The sequence below is a fragment of the Nicotiana sylvestris genome, chromosome 10 (assembly GCF_000393655.2).
Source record: "Nicotiana sylvestris chromosome 10, ASM39365v2, whole genome shotgun sequence".
NCBI classification, from domain to species: Eukaryota; Viridiplantae; Streptophyta; class Magnoliopsida; order Solanales; family Solanaceae; genus Nicotiana; species Nicotiana sylvestris.
The window spans coordinates 170,398,594-170,413,613 of record NC_091066.1 but is presented as its reverse complement, the minus strand read 5'-3'; the positions used below and the strand labels follow the sequence as shown (position 1 = coordinate 170,413,613).

At 36.1% G+C, this 15,020-nt stretch overlaps 1 protein-coding gene across 1 annotated transcript; it reads left to right on the top strand.

Annotated features, from left to right (window-relative positions):
* The first annotated feature begins 3,861 nt into the window (after positions 1-3,861).
* Positions 3,862-13,890, top strand: LOC104236280 (vacuolar-sorting protein BRO1-like). The gene is made up of 9 exons (XM_009790171.2): positions 3,862-4,344; positions 5,442-5,749; positions 6,046-6,999; positions 7,495-7,584; positions 8,629-8,697; positions 9,531-9,671; positions 10,047-10,095; positions 11,084-11,187; positions 12,922-13,890. The coding sequence occupies exons 1-9, from the start codon at positions 3,978-3,980 to the stop codon at positions 13,507-13,509; spliced, it is 2,670 nt and encodes an 889-aa protein (XP_009788473.1). The 5' UTR covers positions 3,862-3,977; the 3' UTR covers positions 13,510-13,890.
* The last annotated feature ends 1,130 nt before the right edge of the window (positions 13,891-15,020 follow it).

Here is a 15,020-nt window from a genome sequence, read left to right as displayed (position 1 = left end):
TGATCACCGAAAGTGATAATTTAGGCTTTCTATGGTTACAATTGAAAATAAGCTACATAAATATTCTCTATATTAAATGCACGCCTCGATTTGCTTCTGAAGTAGTAAATATTTTAAAAGAGGTTGAGGCGTCACAATTTGATGGATTAATGCGCATTCAGATAATTATGTTCGATTTCCTGAAGGATGAGAACTTTTGATAATATTAATTCATTCCCTGAAGTGAATGTGACAATACTAATAAGTCGGATAAATATGAACGCGCTCTTGATGTGAATACATTATAATTCACCTCCAGAAGAGTTAATATAATTGAGAGAATATATACTCAATATTTCGTATTTTAAATTTGCTCCTGAAGAAGTAACACAATTGAAATTGCCTCCTGAAGTGGAAAAATATTATGAAGAGGAGTTTTCGTGTGCTTAAACAATTGTTTTACATTGTTTATTTGATTGTGATTTTCTCTCATGACACCAGCAGTGTCTGAGCAATATTTGATAGTACAAAATGTATCAACAACTCCTGAAGAGCTAAATGTTTGCCTAAAGAATACATGACACCAGTAGTGCCAGATAAATATTAGATTGTGGATAATAAATGAAGGCTCTCGAAGAGCTTATATACAAATATGTCATTCATATTATATGATTATGGTCAAAACATATGTTGTAGTAAACCTGAAGTTTACTAATACAAATGGCTATCATATTGAGACTACAAATGATTGGAAGATTGATAATCTTCATGTTTCCACAATCATAGGGGGTAAAATAATATGTATGTGAGAAGTTACCCGCCTTATTCTTTAATTTGTACTATATCATGTATCACAGTAAACCAGAAGTTTACTAAAGCAAAAGTTTATGCCATAGTAAACCAGAAGTTTACTAAGAGATAGCACATGACATGATAAACTTGAAGTTTTCATTTGCCATTTTTAAATGAGTTATTTGAGAATTTAGATAAGCATATACTAAAGAACTAGAAGATTCTTCAGGAATTCTCATGTGTTGCTTGTTCTCATAATGAATTGATTATACCAGCTAAAGTTGAGACTAAGGCCCATGATTCTGAAATATATAAAAGGTGAATATGGACCCGTTCACCTATCATGTGAACCACTTATAGGTGCATATATGAGATGGTTACATGTGTAATTATTGTCAACCTGCAGTTTGGCATCTGGAATTGCTTTTCTCGATTAAGAGCATAATTTTCAGATTATGAAATCAAGACAGTTCATCTTGATAATGTTGGTTTATATCCAAGCTGGTTTAGCATTGAATACATCCTATTAATGGCTAAACCATTGCTTATGAGAACAAAACTTCATGTGTTGGTCTAAGATTTTCTAAATTGCATATAGCAGCACTTGTATGCATCAGATCAACAATATATGATAAGTCCTCCCTTCACAATTGGTTTAAGATCAGAAACCAAATATTTTTACTATCTTTTGTTGCGTGGTATATGATTAATTTCTCTACCATAATACACAAAGATATGTTTCCCAAAGATGATTGGGGATATATGTTAGTTTTTCTAACATTTGGGGGATGAAATAAACAGTTGAAAAATATGCTATATGAATCGAATTATCATGATCCTCACTTAGAAGATAATTCAAGTCGAATGCCAGAAGCATTTGCTGATCCAAAATTAAATATCATATTTCAGCTACAAATGCTTCTATTAAAATTAAAGTCCCTGAAGGATAGAGTTTACTGTACGCATGAAGCGTGGTAAACCAATCGGTTCCAAAGGTAACAATCATTGAAAAATAGTAGGAGCTAATGATCAAAATGAGGAGGAAATAAGCTCTAGAAGAGCCCACGACATAACATTTCATGAAACTCCCGAAAAAGTTCAGGTACCTGAAAATAAAGAAAGTGATGAGATCTCCACAAGTTATGTCGCTTCGGAACTGACACAAAATGATCGTCGACGATATATTTAATACAATATAGTGCACAATATTGTAAAAGATTGTGAGGATCGGACTAGCAGTCCAGACACTTGAAGATGTCATACCATTTAGATACAAGTCTTAACCTATATGACTTATTTGGCTAAATCTATATGAAGATCCTTGAAGGATTGAAAATGCCCGAAGCATATAATTCAAAGTCTTGAGAAATGTACTCGATCAAATTATAAAGATCTTTGTACGGTTTAAAGCAATCTGTGCGCGTGTGGTATAATCGCCTCAGTAAATATTTGCTGAAAGAAAGTTACATAAATTATGTTATTTGTCCATGTATTTTTATAAAGAAAATGTCATCAAAATTTGTTACACTTGCTGTTTATGTTGGTGACATAAATCTTATTGGAACTCCGGAAGAGCTCCAAGAGGGTCTTAAAAATACTTTTACATGGACAAAGTGTACCCATTAAGTACACCAATGAATATTCAATCACTTGAAGTGAATAAGGATCCGTTCCAACCTCTAGAAGAGGATGAGGAGCTCCTTGGTCCTGAAATACTCTATCTCGGTGTAGATGGTGCACTTATTTATCTTGCTAATGCTAACAAAAGTGGTGCAGATCGTATTGGTAATGCAGATGCAGGTTATTTATCCGATACCCATAAAGCTCGATTTCAAACCGGCAAGCAGGGAGTGCATATGATTGAGATCAGTGATTCATTCGAGAAACATGTGGGTTGGAATGTGATAAAAGACCCACAATATTATACGGAGACAATGTTTCATGCATAGCACTATTAAAGGGAGGATTTATAAAAGGAGATAGAACGAAGAACATTTCACCAGAATTATTCTACATACATGATCTTCAGGAAAATTGTGACATTGATGTGCATCAAATTAGTTCAAGTGACAATCCAGCAGATTGTCTTTACCAACATCAATTTTTGAGAATATGGTATACAAGATTGGAATGCGGAGACTCAAATATTTGAAATAAGGTTTTCTTCAGGGGGAGTAAAATGCGCGCTGTACTCTTTTTCCCTTACCAAGGTTTTTCCCACAGGGTTTTCCTTATAAGGTTTTTAATGAGGCAGTCAACAATGCGTATTACTAAATATGTATACTCTTTTTCCTTCACTAGGATTTTTTCCCACGTGTTTTTTCATAGTAAGGTTTTAATGAGGCACATTATCTTTTAATGAACATCCAAGGGGGAGTATTATAAATATATTATATTATGGATGTTCATTTAGTACTCCGTTATAAATAAGCTTCCTGAAGAAGCTTATCCATATGAGACTCCACCGTAAATATGTTTATTTATTTAAGTACTCTATTGGAAATAAGCTTCCTGAAGAAGCTTATCACTTCGATACCCGGTTATGGATAAACATTACCCCGGTAGAAGATTATTCATACCGGGTATAATAAGCTTATCCTTTCAGTACCCAGTTATGGATAAATATTATCCCGATAGAAGATTATCCATACCGGGTATAATAAGCTTATCCTTTCAGTACCCAATTATGGATAAATATTATCTCCGGTAGAAGATTATCCATGCAGGGTATAATAAGCTTATCCTTTCAGTACCCAGTTATGGATAAACATTATCCCGGTAGAAGATTATCTATATCGGGTATAATAAGCTTATCCTTTCAGTACTCCGTTATGGATAAACATTGCTCTCAGTAGAATATTATCCATATCTGATATAGTAACAGCTTATAAAGCAACTTACTTTTCGGTTCATTATGTATATCAATTTGAATTCAAATAGTATATCAGTTTCTCCAATACTTTATAGTCTTTATTTTATATCACCTTTCATGTTAACCAAACAAACAACATTTATAGGTGGAGAAAAAGAGAAAATGGAAAGTAAACAACATTTATAGAAATTGTCAAAATTTACAATAAGGAAACAAAAGGAAAATTTGGGAAAAAATAGCACCAAAATACGCGCTTGAATTCATTGCATAAGCTCTAAAAACAAACTCTCTATCTATTGAAATCATCACTGCTACACAAAGGTCACCGGAAACCATGGCGTCACCGTCGTCAACGGCGGCGACAAACGTCATGTTAGCAATCTTCGAGAAGAAAACCGTATCACTCGATCTCTACCGTCCGTTACGAAACTACATCGCTTTCAACTACTCCGAACGGGAAGCTCAAAACCTCGAAGATGATCTCCAAACTCTCAAGCAATACCGCTCCGAAATCGAACGCGTTCCGGCCGCTTCGCTCCCTGCTCGCCGTGACATTCTGCAAAATTACTATAAAGCCCTCTGTGCTGTTGAATCTCGTTTTCCGATCTCACCTGATAAAGATCACATCAATTCCGTGTTTTTTACTTGGTACGATACGTTCAAGAACAAGCAGAAAGCTGTGCAACAGAATATTCATCTAGGTATATTGAAGTACATTTGACTTCAAAATTCAAATTATGCTTACAATAGGTGATGCGTGAATTACAATTTAGAATTGCTTCACACTTGCTTTGAGCTTCTACATTGTTCATACTTTCTCTTTTCTTCCCTTCTCCTTTGCTTCTTTTTTATTGTACAACTTATAATGCAGAAGTAGAACTTAGAATTGCGTCGTACTTTATCTTAAGCTGCTACATATATTGGTCTTACTTTCCTTTCCAAATGAATTAAGCATCTTGGAATTTGGATTTGGGATAACGTTGGAACTTGCTCCAGAGATATTAAAACTTTGAAAAGATTTTGAACTTTAAAAAGATTAAAATTTTAATCGCCTGTTGCAGATAGTAAAGAGATTATTTGGAGGTTGGTCCTTTTGGTTTGGATTCTGGAAACTGGATCGGATTATTTAGAAATGCTGTTATTAGTTAATGGACTCTATCAGTTTCATTGAAATAATTTGGTTAGTTGCTAAAGTTGATATTTTCGAAGAGTAACTATTACAGCATAGTCAAAAGTGAAAAGCGAAAAAAGCGCTAAAGTTTGTTGGGGCTTTAAGCACAAAGCCTCAATGGAGAAAAACAAAAATAGCAAAAAATTATGTAACTGCAAACACTAACAATAATTATTTGGACAAAAGAATGAAACTTAAGCTATATATATGATGTTGTGCACTTTAAGACAGAACCAATCACCACCAATGGAAGTGCACATGCCTTAGCACCTTGACGCCTACACTAAAGCGCCAATTAAGTGAGGCGAAGCGCACAACCTGGACTTACTGAGTTTCAGGGCTTAAACTCACTTGAAGTGAGCCTTTAGCAACACTGGTAACTTATCGTTCTATTTGGACATCTAGTTTAGTAGACAGCAGTGATTATATAAGTAGAAAGTCCAAAACCAAACAGAGCAAAGGTATTTAATAATTAGTCTCATTTCAATATCTAAATGATCATTAAAATTCAAACATGTACCTTCTCAATATAATATGGCGATCTTATGAATTGACAGAAGTCAATTTATGCTTAGTATCATCTTGCTATATTAGTAATCTAGCTTTTTATTTTTTGGTTTGCCGCAGAGAAAGCTGCAGTTTTGTTCAATTTGGGAGCAGTGCACAGTCAGATGGGTTTGAGTTTGGATCGATCAGCTGTGGAGGGGCGAAGGCAGGCATCACATTCCTTTATTGCTGCAGCTGGGGCTTTTGCGTTCCTGAGAGACAATGTGGCAATGAAGGCATCAATGGGTAGCTCCACCACGGTTGACATGTCAGTGGAATGTGCTGGGATGTTGGAAAGACTCATGCTAGCTCAGGCTCAGGAGTGCGTTTTTGAGAATACTATTGCCAAGGGAAGCACCCCTGGAGTCTGTGCAAAGATTTCAAGACAGGTTCTCTATTGGTTATAATACCTTATTTATTTCAGCCTTTGCCACTTCATACTTTCTGTGGTTTAGTCAACATTTTATTTGATTGTATGGAAATAACAAACACTCGACTTGCAGACGATTCAACGAAATGCATTCTTGATATTTGATAATATATTAAAAATAGCCATTCTGGATATTATGTTGGCAATGACATTTTCTGATATGTCTGCTGTTTTGGTGTAAGTTGGTGAATTTTCTCTTTGCACTAATACATGCAACATGTAATTTTAAAATGAGCACTGCACATATGATTACAGGCAGGGATTTATTACGAGGAAGCTTTGGCAGCATTAAATGTTGCACCTCTGAACTACCACTTTGATAAGGGTTGGCTGGCTCATGTTCAGCTCAAGGCAGCCTTGTTTTATGCTGAGGCCTGCTATAGGTACGGTATGGAGCTCCACGATAAAGAAGAAATTGCAGAGGAAATTGCGAGGTTGAAGAGTGGGATTAGTGCATTGTCTGAGGCCAAAAAAACATCACCAAAGGGAGCAGCGCAGCAGCTCTTGGATGCAATTAATAAGCTCGAGGCTAATTTAAATCAAAACTTGGCGAGAGCTGTGAAGGAGAATGATAGAGTATACCTCATGAGAGTTCCTCAAGCCAGTTCTCTGGCTCCTCTTCCAGCATTTTCATTGGTCAAACCTATGCCAATGAATGATGTCCTGGATGCAAGCAAGGAGAAGATGTTTGCCAGTCTTGTTCCTGATAACAGCGCTAAAGCTCTTTCTAGGTACACCGAAATGGTTGATGACGTCATTAGGTCTCAAGCTGAGAGATTGCAACGGGGAAGTGAGCTAGCTCGAGTTAGGCTCAGGGAAATGGACTTGCCTGATTCTATTCTTGCTTTGGAGGGAAACTTGACTCTGCCCATGGCCTTAAAAGAAGATGTAGAGGCAGTTCAAGTTTGTGGTGGTCCAGCTGGTTTAGAAGCTGAGCTGCAGCAGCTCAAAGATCTGAAGAGGGTGAACCAGGAATTACTGGTCCAAACTGAGGAGCTTTTGCAAAAAGAAGCAACAGAAGATTCTCAATTTAGAAGTCAATTTGGAACACGATGGACAAGGCCTCAATCTAGTACTCTAACAAAGAACCTACAGGACAGATTGAACAGGTTTGCAGCTAACTTGAAGCAAGCTGCAGAGAGTGATGCCAGGATTGAACGATCTGTGAGGGATCATTCAGCACTCATGTCAATCCTTGATCGCCATCCAGTATGTATTTATTTAGCATTTAGATTCTTTGTGAAACCTTATTTTAGATAACTAGTCATGTGATGCATATTTAGCTCTGTCAAATGAACTTTACTCATCAAGACATGTAGAAAAGATATCTGACGTTCCATGCTGTTGGTTCTGTAAATAGACATATTATTAGTGGGTGTTCTTAGGATAGTTGTCAAATTGTGGAAATTGAGTTCATGAGCTTTCAAAGATAAAATCTGTCGATAGCTTGTGCCATTGGGAGAGCTTGGTGATTTTCTTAGTATGTATTTAATATATGCTGCCATTCTTATTTTAACTGGTTAAAATGACTAGATTTGAATTCGTAGATATCTGATTTTGACTACACAACTTTGAAGTGCTTGCTCCTTAGTTTGTTGTATGTATAGGCCATGTTATAGTTAAAGTCATTACTTACATAATTATATATCTCCTGGAGTGGCTAGCAGAAGCATAGGCTAACCTGTGTATTTTTCTCTATGATAGATTGAATCAGCTCTTCCAACCTTGGCAAGACCAATCATGTCGTTGGATGCCAATGAAGATGCCATTGCGGGAGCTCTGAAGCAGAGCTTGGTAAGACGAGTTAGCCAGACTACATTGTGTTACCGTTCTTCCTGTATCCTTTATTATGGGTTATGTTGCAACCGTGTTTCTAGAGTTGCTATAGAATATTCTCTTGAAAATACCTCACTACGGATGCTTATTAAAGAAAGATACGGGTTAATATAACCTATTTATTTAAAAGAAAGTATACAGCACCTATATGTTTTCTTATAAAGGTATAGCTGCTTTCAGTTTGAAAATTGTCTAATTACTTGTAATACAGAATGAAGTACTTTTTTTCTTCAGATACTCCATGTAAAAATTTATGCTGCTAGTGGTGTATTAAAAGAATACTCTATTAGTGAATACAAAAAGAGAACATGAACATCGTAAGTAACAACAGTAGAAAAGAAAGCTTAACAACAAGCCTCATTAATGAAGTTCAATAAATTTGAGCAATTGTATCCTGATAATCTTGTTTAAAGTCCTCTCGGGTCGAACAAATCAATGGGCAAGTTTGGGGTGTTGTGAAGCATGTAAGCCTTGCATGTTGCAAAAGTAGTTTGGAAAATAATGACAGATGCAAAAATAGTTCAATTTCTTCCTGTCTGCCTAAGCCCTGGTAGACAACGTTACCTGGTACTTGTGCTGGTGGGAGGTAGCTGGTGGAATAGTTGAGGTGCGTACAAGATGGCCCCGGATATTATTATTGTATAAAAAGACAGTGACTTTTGTTGGATCCATTTTGTGGAATATTTTGTTTACTGGATGAACAATCTTTAAGTTGCAGCCACAATAATAGTTTCCACAGATTTGTGTTGTGTCTTAGGTCACAGGTTCAAGCTCCCACACCATGCAAAGCAAAGCCTGATAATTAAGTGGAGAAGGGTAGAGGGGCGGGCCCATTATCCACCGAGTTTCGAAGGCTGCGGTTGGTCCAAAGGATCGGCCCCAGACGGATTTCTCGGTCATCAAAAAAATAATATTTTCCACAGAAATATTTCTCAAAAAATAAAAATAAAGAAATAACTACCTCCACAAACTCATTCAAGTTAGTGGTGCTTATATTTGCAGAGACAATTAGAAGGTCTTGGTGCTCAGCGGGCAGGGCTCGAAGATATGCTGAAAGAGATGAAGAGAAAGGTATGATAACATAGCCACTTGTACCTTACTGTAACTTTTGACTTCTTATTTTAAAGAGGTGGGCATATTTTTAAGTCCGAAACTTTTAGTTAATATATAGTCATTATGTATGTACTGTTTTTGCTCATAGGATTGTTGAACAAGTATGATCTTTTGAATTCCTCGAAAGAAGGGAAACAAAGGTTATTGCTAGTTCACATGTAAGAGGTCTTATTTTGTCTGCTACTTGACAGTACTTATCATGGTAAAAGCACATAAGCTTGCACCAAAGTGAGCAAAATAATATGTTTGCTTAAAGTATTGTGGACTAGTAAATAAATCCTCATTTGCTTAACAACCCAAAAAATAAAGAGGAACATTGCATTTGGTTGTCCTGGTAATGATGGCCTATTCATTGTATGTTAGTGAATTTCTTTTGGTGCAGCTAATTTTATGTGCTAGGTCCTTCTGGGGGCATTATAGTGTATCATGACCCTAGTTTTGGTTATATATTTTAGCTACTTCTTGTTAAGTCTACCAGATTCTCAGAGCTTCCATTTCCTTTTGGAGCTTAGGAAGTCAAACAGATTCCTCCTTAGTACATTTAAAATAGCATTACTCTTAAAGAAGCTAACACATAAGGTTAACACTACATCATTCGATTCAGTGGTTGCTCTTCAATCGTCATCCATCTGCAACAGGTCACTGAAAATGAATTGCACTTTGTCTTGGTCAAACATTTCTGTTTCCATCGGAAAGGTGCTTGTTTCTTGGTATTTGTTCTGCTTCTTTGCTCACTGATCCAGGATCGGCGAGATCCAGCTTTACCATTTATATTGTGGGGTATTGCACAGGATGATATACTTCCTAAGCTGATGACATCCACTGGTTCCCATGAGGATCTATTCAGAAAGGAGATTGCAAAATATGATCATATTTGTGAAGAAATTGCACAGAACCTTGAGGCGCAAGAACAACTGTTGCTGCAAATTCAGGTCCGATATAAAGTTTCTATATCTGGGAAATTTCTTTTTACTACTCTTTTCTTTCTGATGCTGAAGCATCTGCATTAAGCTTTAAATATCATGACTATTCTAGGGATATTGATCTGCTAAATTGATGATGCATGCATTGCACATTCTAGCCTTTTGCATTTTCTTCCTTTTCCGTGTTTAAATATTTTATTTATCTGGCTTGATATTTTGGAGTAGTATGGGAACAATAAAAAATGCTTAAACATTTGAGGATCTTTGTGGAAAATTAAAGCCGAATGATAAAAAATCCCATTCTCTGAGCAGAACAACTTACAATGACTTTATTATTTCAATGTATTTCTTTGAATCCTCTCTAACAATATTTTTCATTTGCAGACTCAAAATGAGGATTTTGCTTCCATTTTCAATCTTGAGGATTATAAAGGTACGTTTTAATCTGCTCTATCTTTCAGGGATATTGTCTGAAGCATTGTGAAGCTTTGATTTTTACTGTTCCTTGTGGCACTGGGAAACAAGTTTTGTATGTGCACTTGTTCACTTTACTAACTGGAAAAGATATTTAGTAGGTTGCAGTCTCTTGTTTTTGCAAGTTGGTTCCCCCAGGAACATGGTGAACTGCTGGCTCACCCATATTAAGATATGTTTCCACTTTTATGATCTGCATTTGCTGGACGGGATGCGCGAGGCTCTGGGTTGTTGCTCCAGGGTGTCTGTTTTTTCAGTTATGAGTGAACCTTTACCACTTTAAAAGTTCAGCTCAGGAAATATGTCATTACAAGATGAAGGGAAAAAAAGAGGGTAACTCAATATGAGCATGACTGATCAATGTGGATGGTTTTCAAAGGAGGTGACTTCGATTTAGAGAAAAAGTTTGTGGAAAAGGATTACGGGGACAAAATATTTTTTAAAAAAAATAAAAAAATTCAGGGTTTCTGCTAGGAATTGTGAGGTTTTTGCTTGAAATGTCATGTGGTGATACAACATTGAAAGATACTAACAAGAGACTTTTTCACTAACGCAAATAAAATGTCAATTAGGAAAGACCAATTTAGTATTTTCTTATTTAGCAATATGAGAAGCGCAGAAACATAATGACCCAAAAGTAATGAGCGTGGAATTCCTTGTGCACCCTACACATTTTAGAAATCAGGGACACCCTAAGCAGCTATGGAATTAAGTCAAAATGCATGTATAATATTGTCAATGAGTCAGGAATTGTAGAAGCTTTCTGCTTCCCTGTGCAGCCACCTTCAACAAAGGAACAATGACCATCTTTAACCCAAATATAATTGTAGATATCTGATTTGTTTTACTCTCAAATGTTGTTGCTATTAGTGTTCCAATGGTGATTTCTAATTCCAACAGTATTAGTAAATTTTTATTAGCTCAATGTGTATGTCTAAATGTTACAGCATCCCGCGAGCGAATCTATAAGCAAATTGAAGCTGCCATTTCAAAATACCGAGAAATAAAGGAGAATATCAATGAGGGATTGAAGTTCTATGTTACACTTCAGGTATGAGATTTCGCATCTGTTAGAGAACTTGGGGGGGGGGGTTGACTAGCCTACTTCGATGGATTTTATTCATGGTTAAATTCCTCTTTCCAATTAAATCTTAAGCTTGTAAGCCTAATGAATGTGCTCAAATCTTTGATGGTATTCCAATACCGCTAAAGACCATTCAATGGGTAACCTCTTTTAAATGGTATCTGAAGTAGGATAGGGCATGAAGTTTAGTTGCACCTAATTATCAGTTTACTAGCTTGTATTAATTAAAAAAGAAAAATTGACCATTTGCATATTATTTCCAAATGAAAATAGAAGTGTTTGTTATATCGTATTCTATTATTGAAAAAACATATTCTCTGAATTAACCTGTCGTTGAGTTGTTTTCTCTCTTTTTAGGGTTAAGTTTCATTTTCTATTACATGTTAATTTTAAATATATGGTCTGATCTAATTTATCAAATACGACATGAGAATTTATAATTCTCCAGTGTGTATATCTGCATATGATAATTATTTGAAAGTTGTAAGAAAGTCGAAAAAGGAACTTATTGAGTGAATTCTTCTGTGGTTTCGTTTCATTGAGACCTCATTTTTTGTGTGCTACCAACTATATTTAAGCTATCTTACTTTTTGTTTCACTTCTTAGTTGTGTCACTTCTTTTCATCTCAGTTTATGTTGTGGCTTTCCACATGGTAATATAATCACTCCATAAAGTTGTTCTTGACTTTTTTAACCTATCAAAAAAACAAAGAAGTTATTCTTCACTTTTAAAATGCTAGCGAGGAATTTGTAACACTCTCTTCTTTTAAACAAATGGGCCTTCTTTTTGCGATATTTAATGTTCCTCTCTACCTTTTAAATATTATTGGTAGCACCTATTCAAACTATTTTCAATGAATTTATGTTTTTCTTTTTGTAAGTATTATTCCCACTTTAAACTATAGTTACATTATGAGAGCTAATTATAACCATTAACCACCAAGCGTAATGTACTTTTTTCACTTTGGTTCATGTTCTATTTGCTTGTAACTTTTCTTTATACTCCTAAATATACCTGCTTAATCATCTAAGGTAAAGAGAAACTACTACAGTAAGACCCAAAAAGAAGATATGATATTCTTGTTGTTTTCTGCATTATCTTATCTTTCGGTTAACAGCTTAGCCGATTCTAAAACTTTCAAGAATTCAAATTTAACAACTAAATAATAATTTACACATGTGCCTTGATTTATATATGAATGCCATTTGATTGTACAAGTTTTTGTTATCGATTTTTTATTATACATAGTCCTGGTCTTTTGTGCTTCCTAACTAATTTCATCACTCAATTTATAGAAACTAATTCTTACCCTAGTACGTGTGTAGGGAACATAGGTAGCAATCGAACTTGTTAGGAATATAACTACTTTCCAAATATATAGGAGTATTATATGCTAGAAACAAATGAAGAAGGATAAGGATTATACTGGGATTCTAAAGCACAAAAACCGAACGAAAGCACTAAGTTGGTCTAGAATCAGGATGGAAAGGGAATGTGCGTTTAGCTTAGAATTTCTTTTACATAATTGATTTTCGTTTTAGTTGGTTTGAATACTCACTGTGACTGCCGACTTAGGCAGGTCTTGCTCAATATCTTATTTCTCTATTGTCCCCGAGCTAATCTCATTTCAAATATGATATCTATTTGCTCCTACAATGGAGGATGAGGAACTGACATTCAATTTTTCATGGGTTAAACAGGATGCGATCACAAATGTAAAGCAACAGTGCAGTGATTTTGTGATGACAAGAAACATACAGTGTCGAGAAATGATGGATGAGGTTCAGAGACAAATTTCAGGTCTCAGTTTCCAGGACAATAAAGGTTCAAATGGCTATAATTATACTTCTGTTCCTCAGTCCCATCAGGTGCCAAGATCCAATCCCCAACCGCCAACAGACCCTGCGAATATGCCCAACGCTGTTCGACCCCAGACTCCTACTTACCACCCCCCTCAGCAGCCCGCAATGGCTGGTAACCCGCAGCAGCCCACGATGCCTGGTTATACTCAAAATCCGCCACCTTATGGTCCTCCTCAGCAGCCTACACCGCCTTACCATTTGCAAGCTTCCGGTCCCCCATATCCACCGCCTCAACATCAACAACAACCACCACCGAACCACGAGTATGGCCAACCTGCGTATCCTGGATGGCGGGGTCCCTATTATAATGCACCTCCACAGCAGCCTGCACCTCCTCAGCAACCGGGTTCTATGCCTCGACCTCCTTATACCGTCCCTTCTCCATATCATCCTCCTCACCATCAGAGTGGCTATTACCGCCAATGATAGTTTTCCTATTTGTCTTCATGTGCATCCTTGACAATTTTGGTCTCAGTAAGTTTTTGAGTCATTCTCTAAAGGGGATTCGATACCCTTGTGGTCCGGCCCTTCCCCGGACCCCGTGCATAGCGCGAGCTTAGTGCACCGGGCTGCCCTTTTTTTCTAAAGGGGATTCGATCAGGTAGTCTTCTCCATTGATGCTAGCTCTCCATTGGCTCACATTACAACTTATGCAAGTTAATACATCTAGGTTTACTTGTTTGTATAGGTTTGGTCTCTTTGCATGATCATGCTTTATTCAGTGCAACTCTCCTCAAATGTATTTTGGATCAGTAATTTAAAATTCTAGTGCTTAGTAAACAATAAAGCGTGATGTTTAGGTGTTTATTGACCTCCCTTCCATTGTTTAAGAACATAAGCATATACTACTTAACTAGAAAGAACACTATACTATAGTGAAAACCTACTATAAATTTACTCCACCTATATGGATTTTCAACAATTCTCTGATTTTAGTTTTTTGGTGGCACCATAGTTTAACTGTATAAGTTTCAGAATACTTTACTGCTTGGCTGTCTTTAAAATGTGATGTTAAAACAATAGCTTTCTAATTAAAATTTCCTTAGCAGGAACGCCTCTTCTGATCTATTCGTGCAGACAAGTATTAAAGGTTCAGGTTTTTGATTAAAAGAAAAAGTATTAAAGGTTCAGTCAGCATACAGATTTACAGTCATTAACTAAGCAGTAAAACCAAAAAAGAGAGAAAAAGTAATTGGGGAGAGATATAATGAATTTAATCAACTCTTAAAGTAATGTTCATGTCTTCAAGTGCCACAAGCTACTTTCTCCATTTGAAATATATGCAATTAGATCACTAGATCTCACACTAGTACGCACACAAAAAATGGGCATAATCATTAATTCTTGTTTTATGACCTCGAAATAAAAAAACGATATTATTCATGGTGAGTGGTGCTCACAAGTCCATATCCGATGGATCCATCAATTTTTAGGCCAATCAGAGTCCGTCAACCAAAATCAGGAAAATCATCACGCATATAAACACACGAAAAAATGACATAATCATTAATTATTGTCTCGTGACCTTGAAATGCCAAAAAACAATGTTAGTCATGGCGAAGCATGACGAGTATTATTTACCAGGCCGTTTCCGATAGACCCACCAAATTTCAGATCAATCGGATGCCGTCAACTTTTTGAGCACCATAGGATTCAAGTGGTCGTACATAGCACGAATAGGTTCTATCTGACCATATATAGTATTCTCGTGACACCGAAACGCAAAAAAAAAAAAAAGATGCTAGTCATGGTGAGTATTGCCTACAAGATAGTATCTGTTGATTCCATCAATATTTAGGCCAACTGGAGTCTATCAATAAAATTTAGAAAAATCATCATGCATAAACACACGAGAAAAAATTGCCATAATAATTAATTCCTATTTTATGACCCCGAAACACCAAAAAAATCATAGTAGTCACAGCGAGTATTTCTCA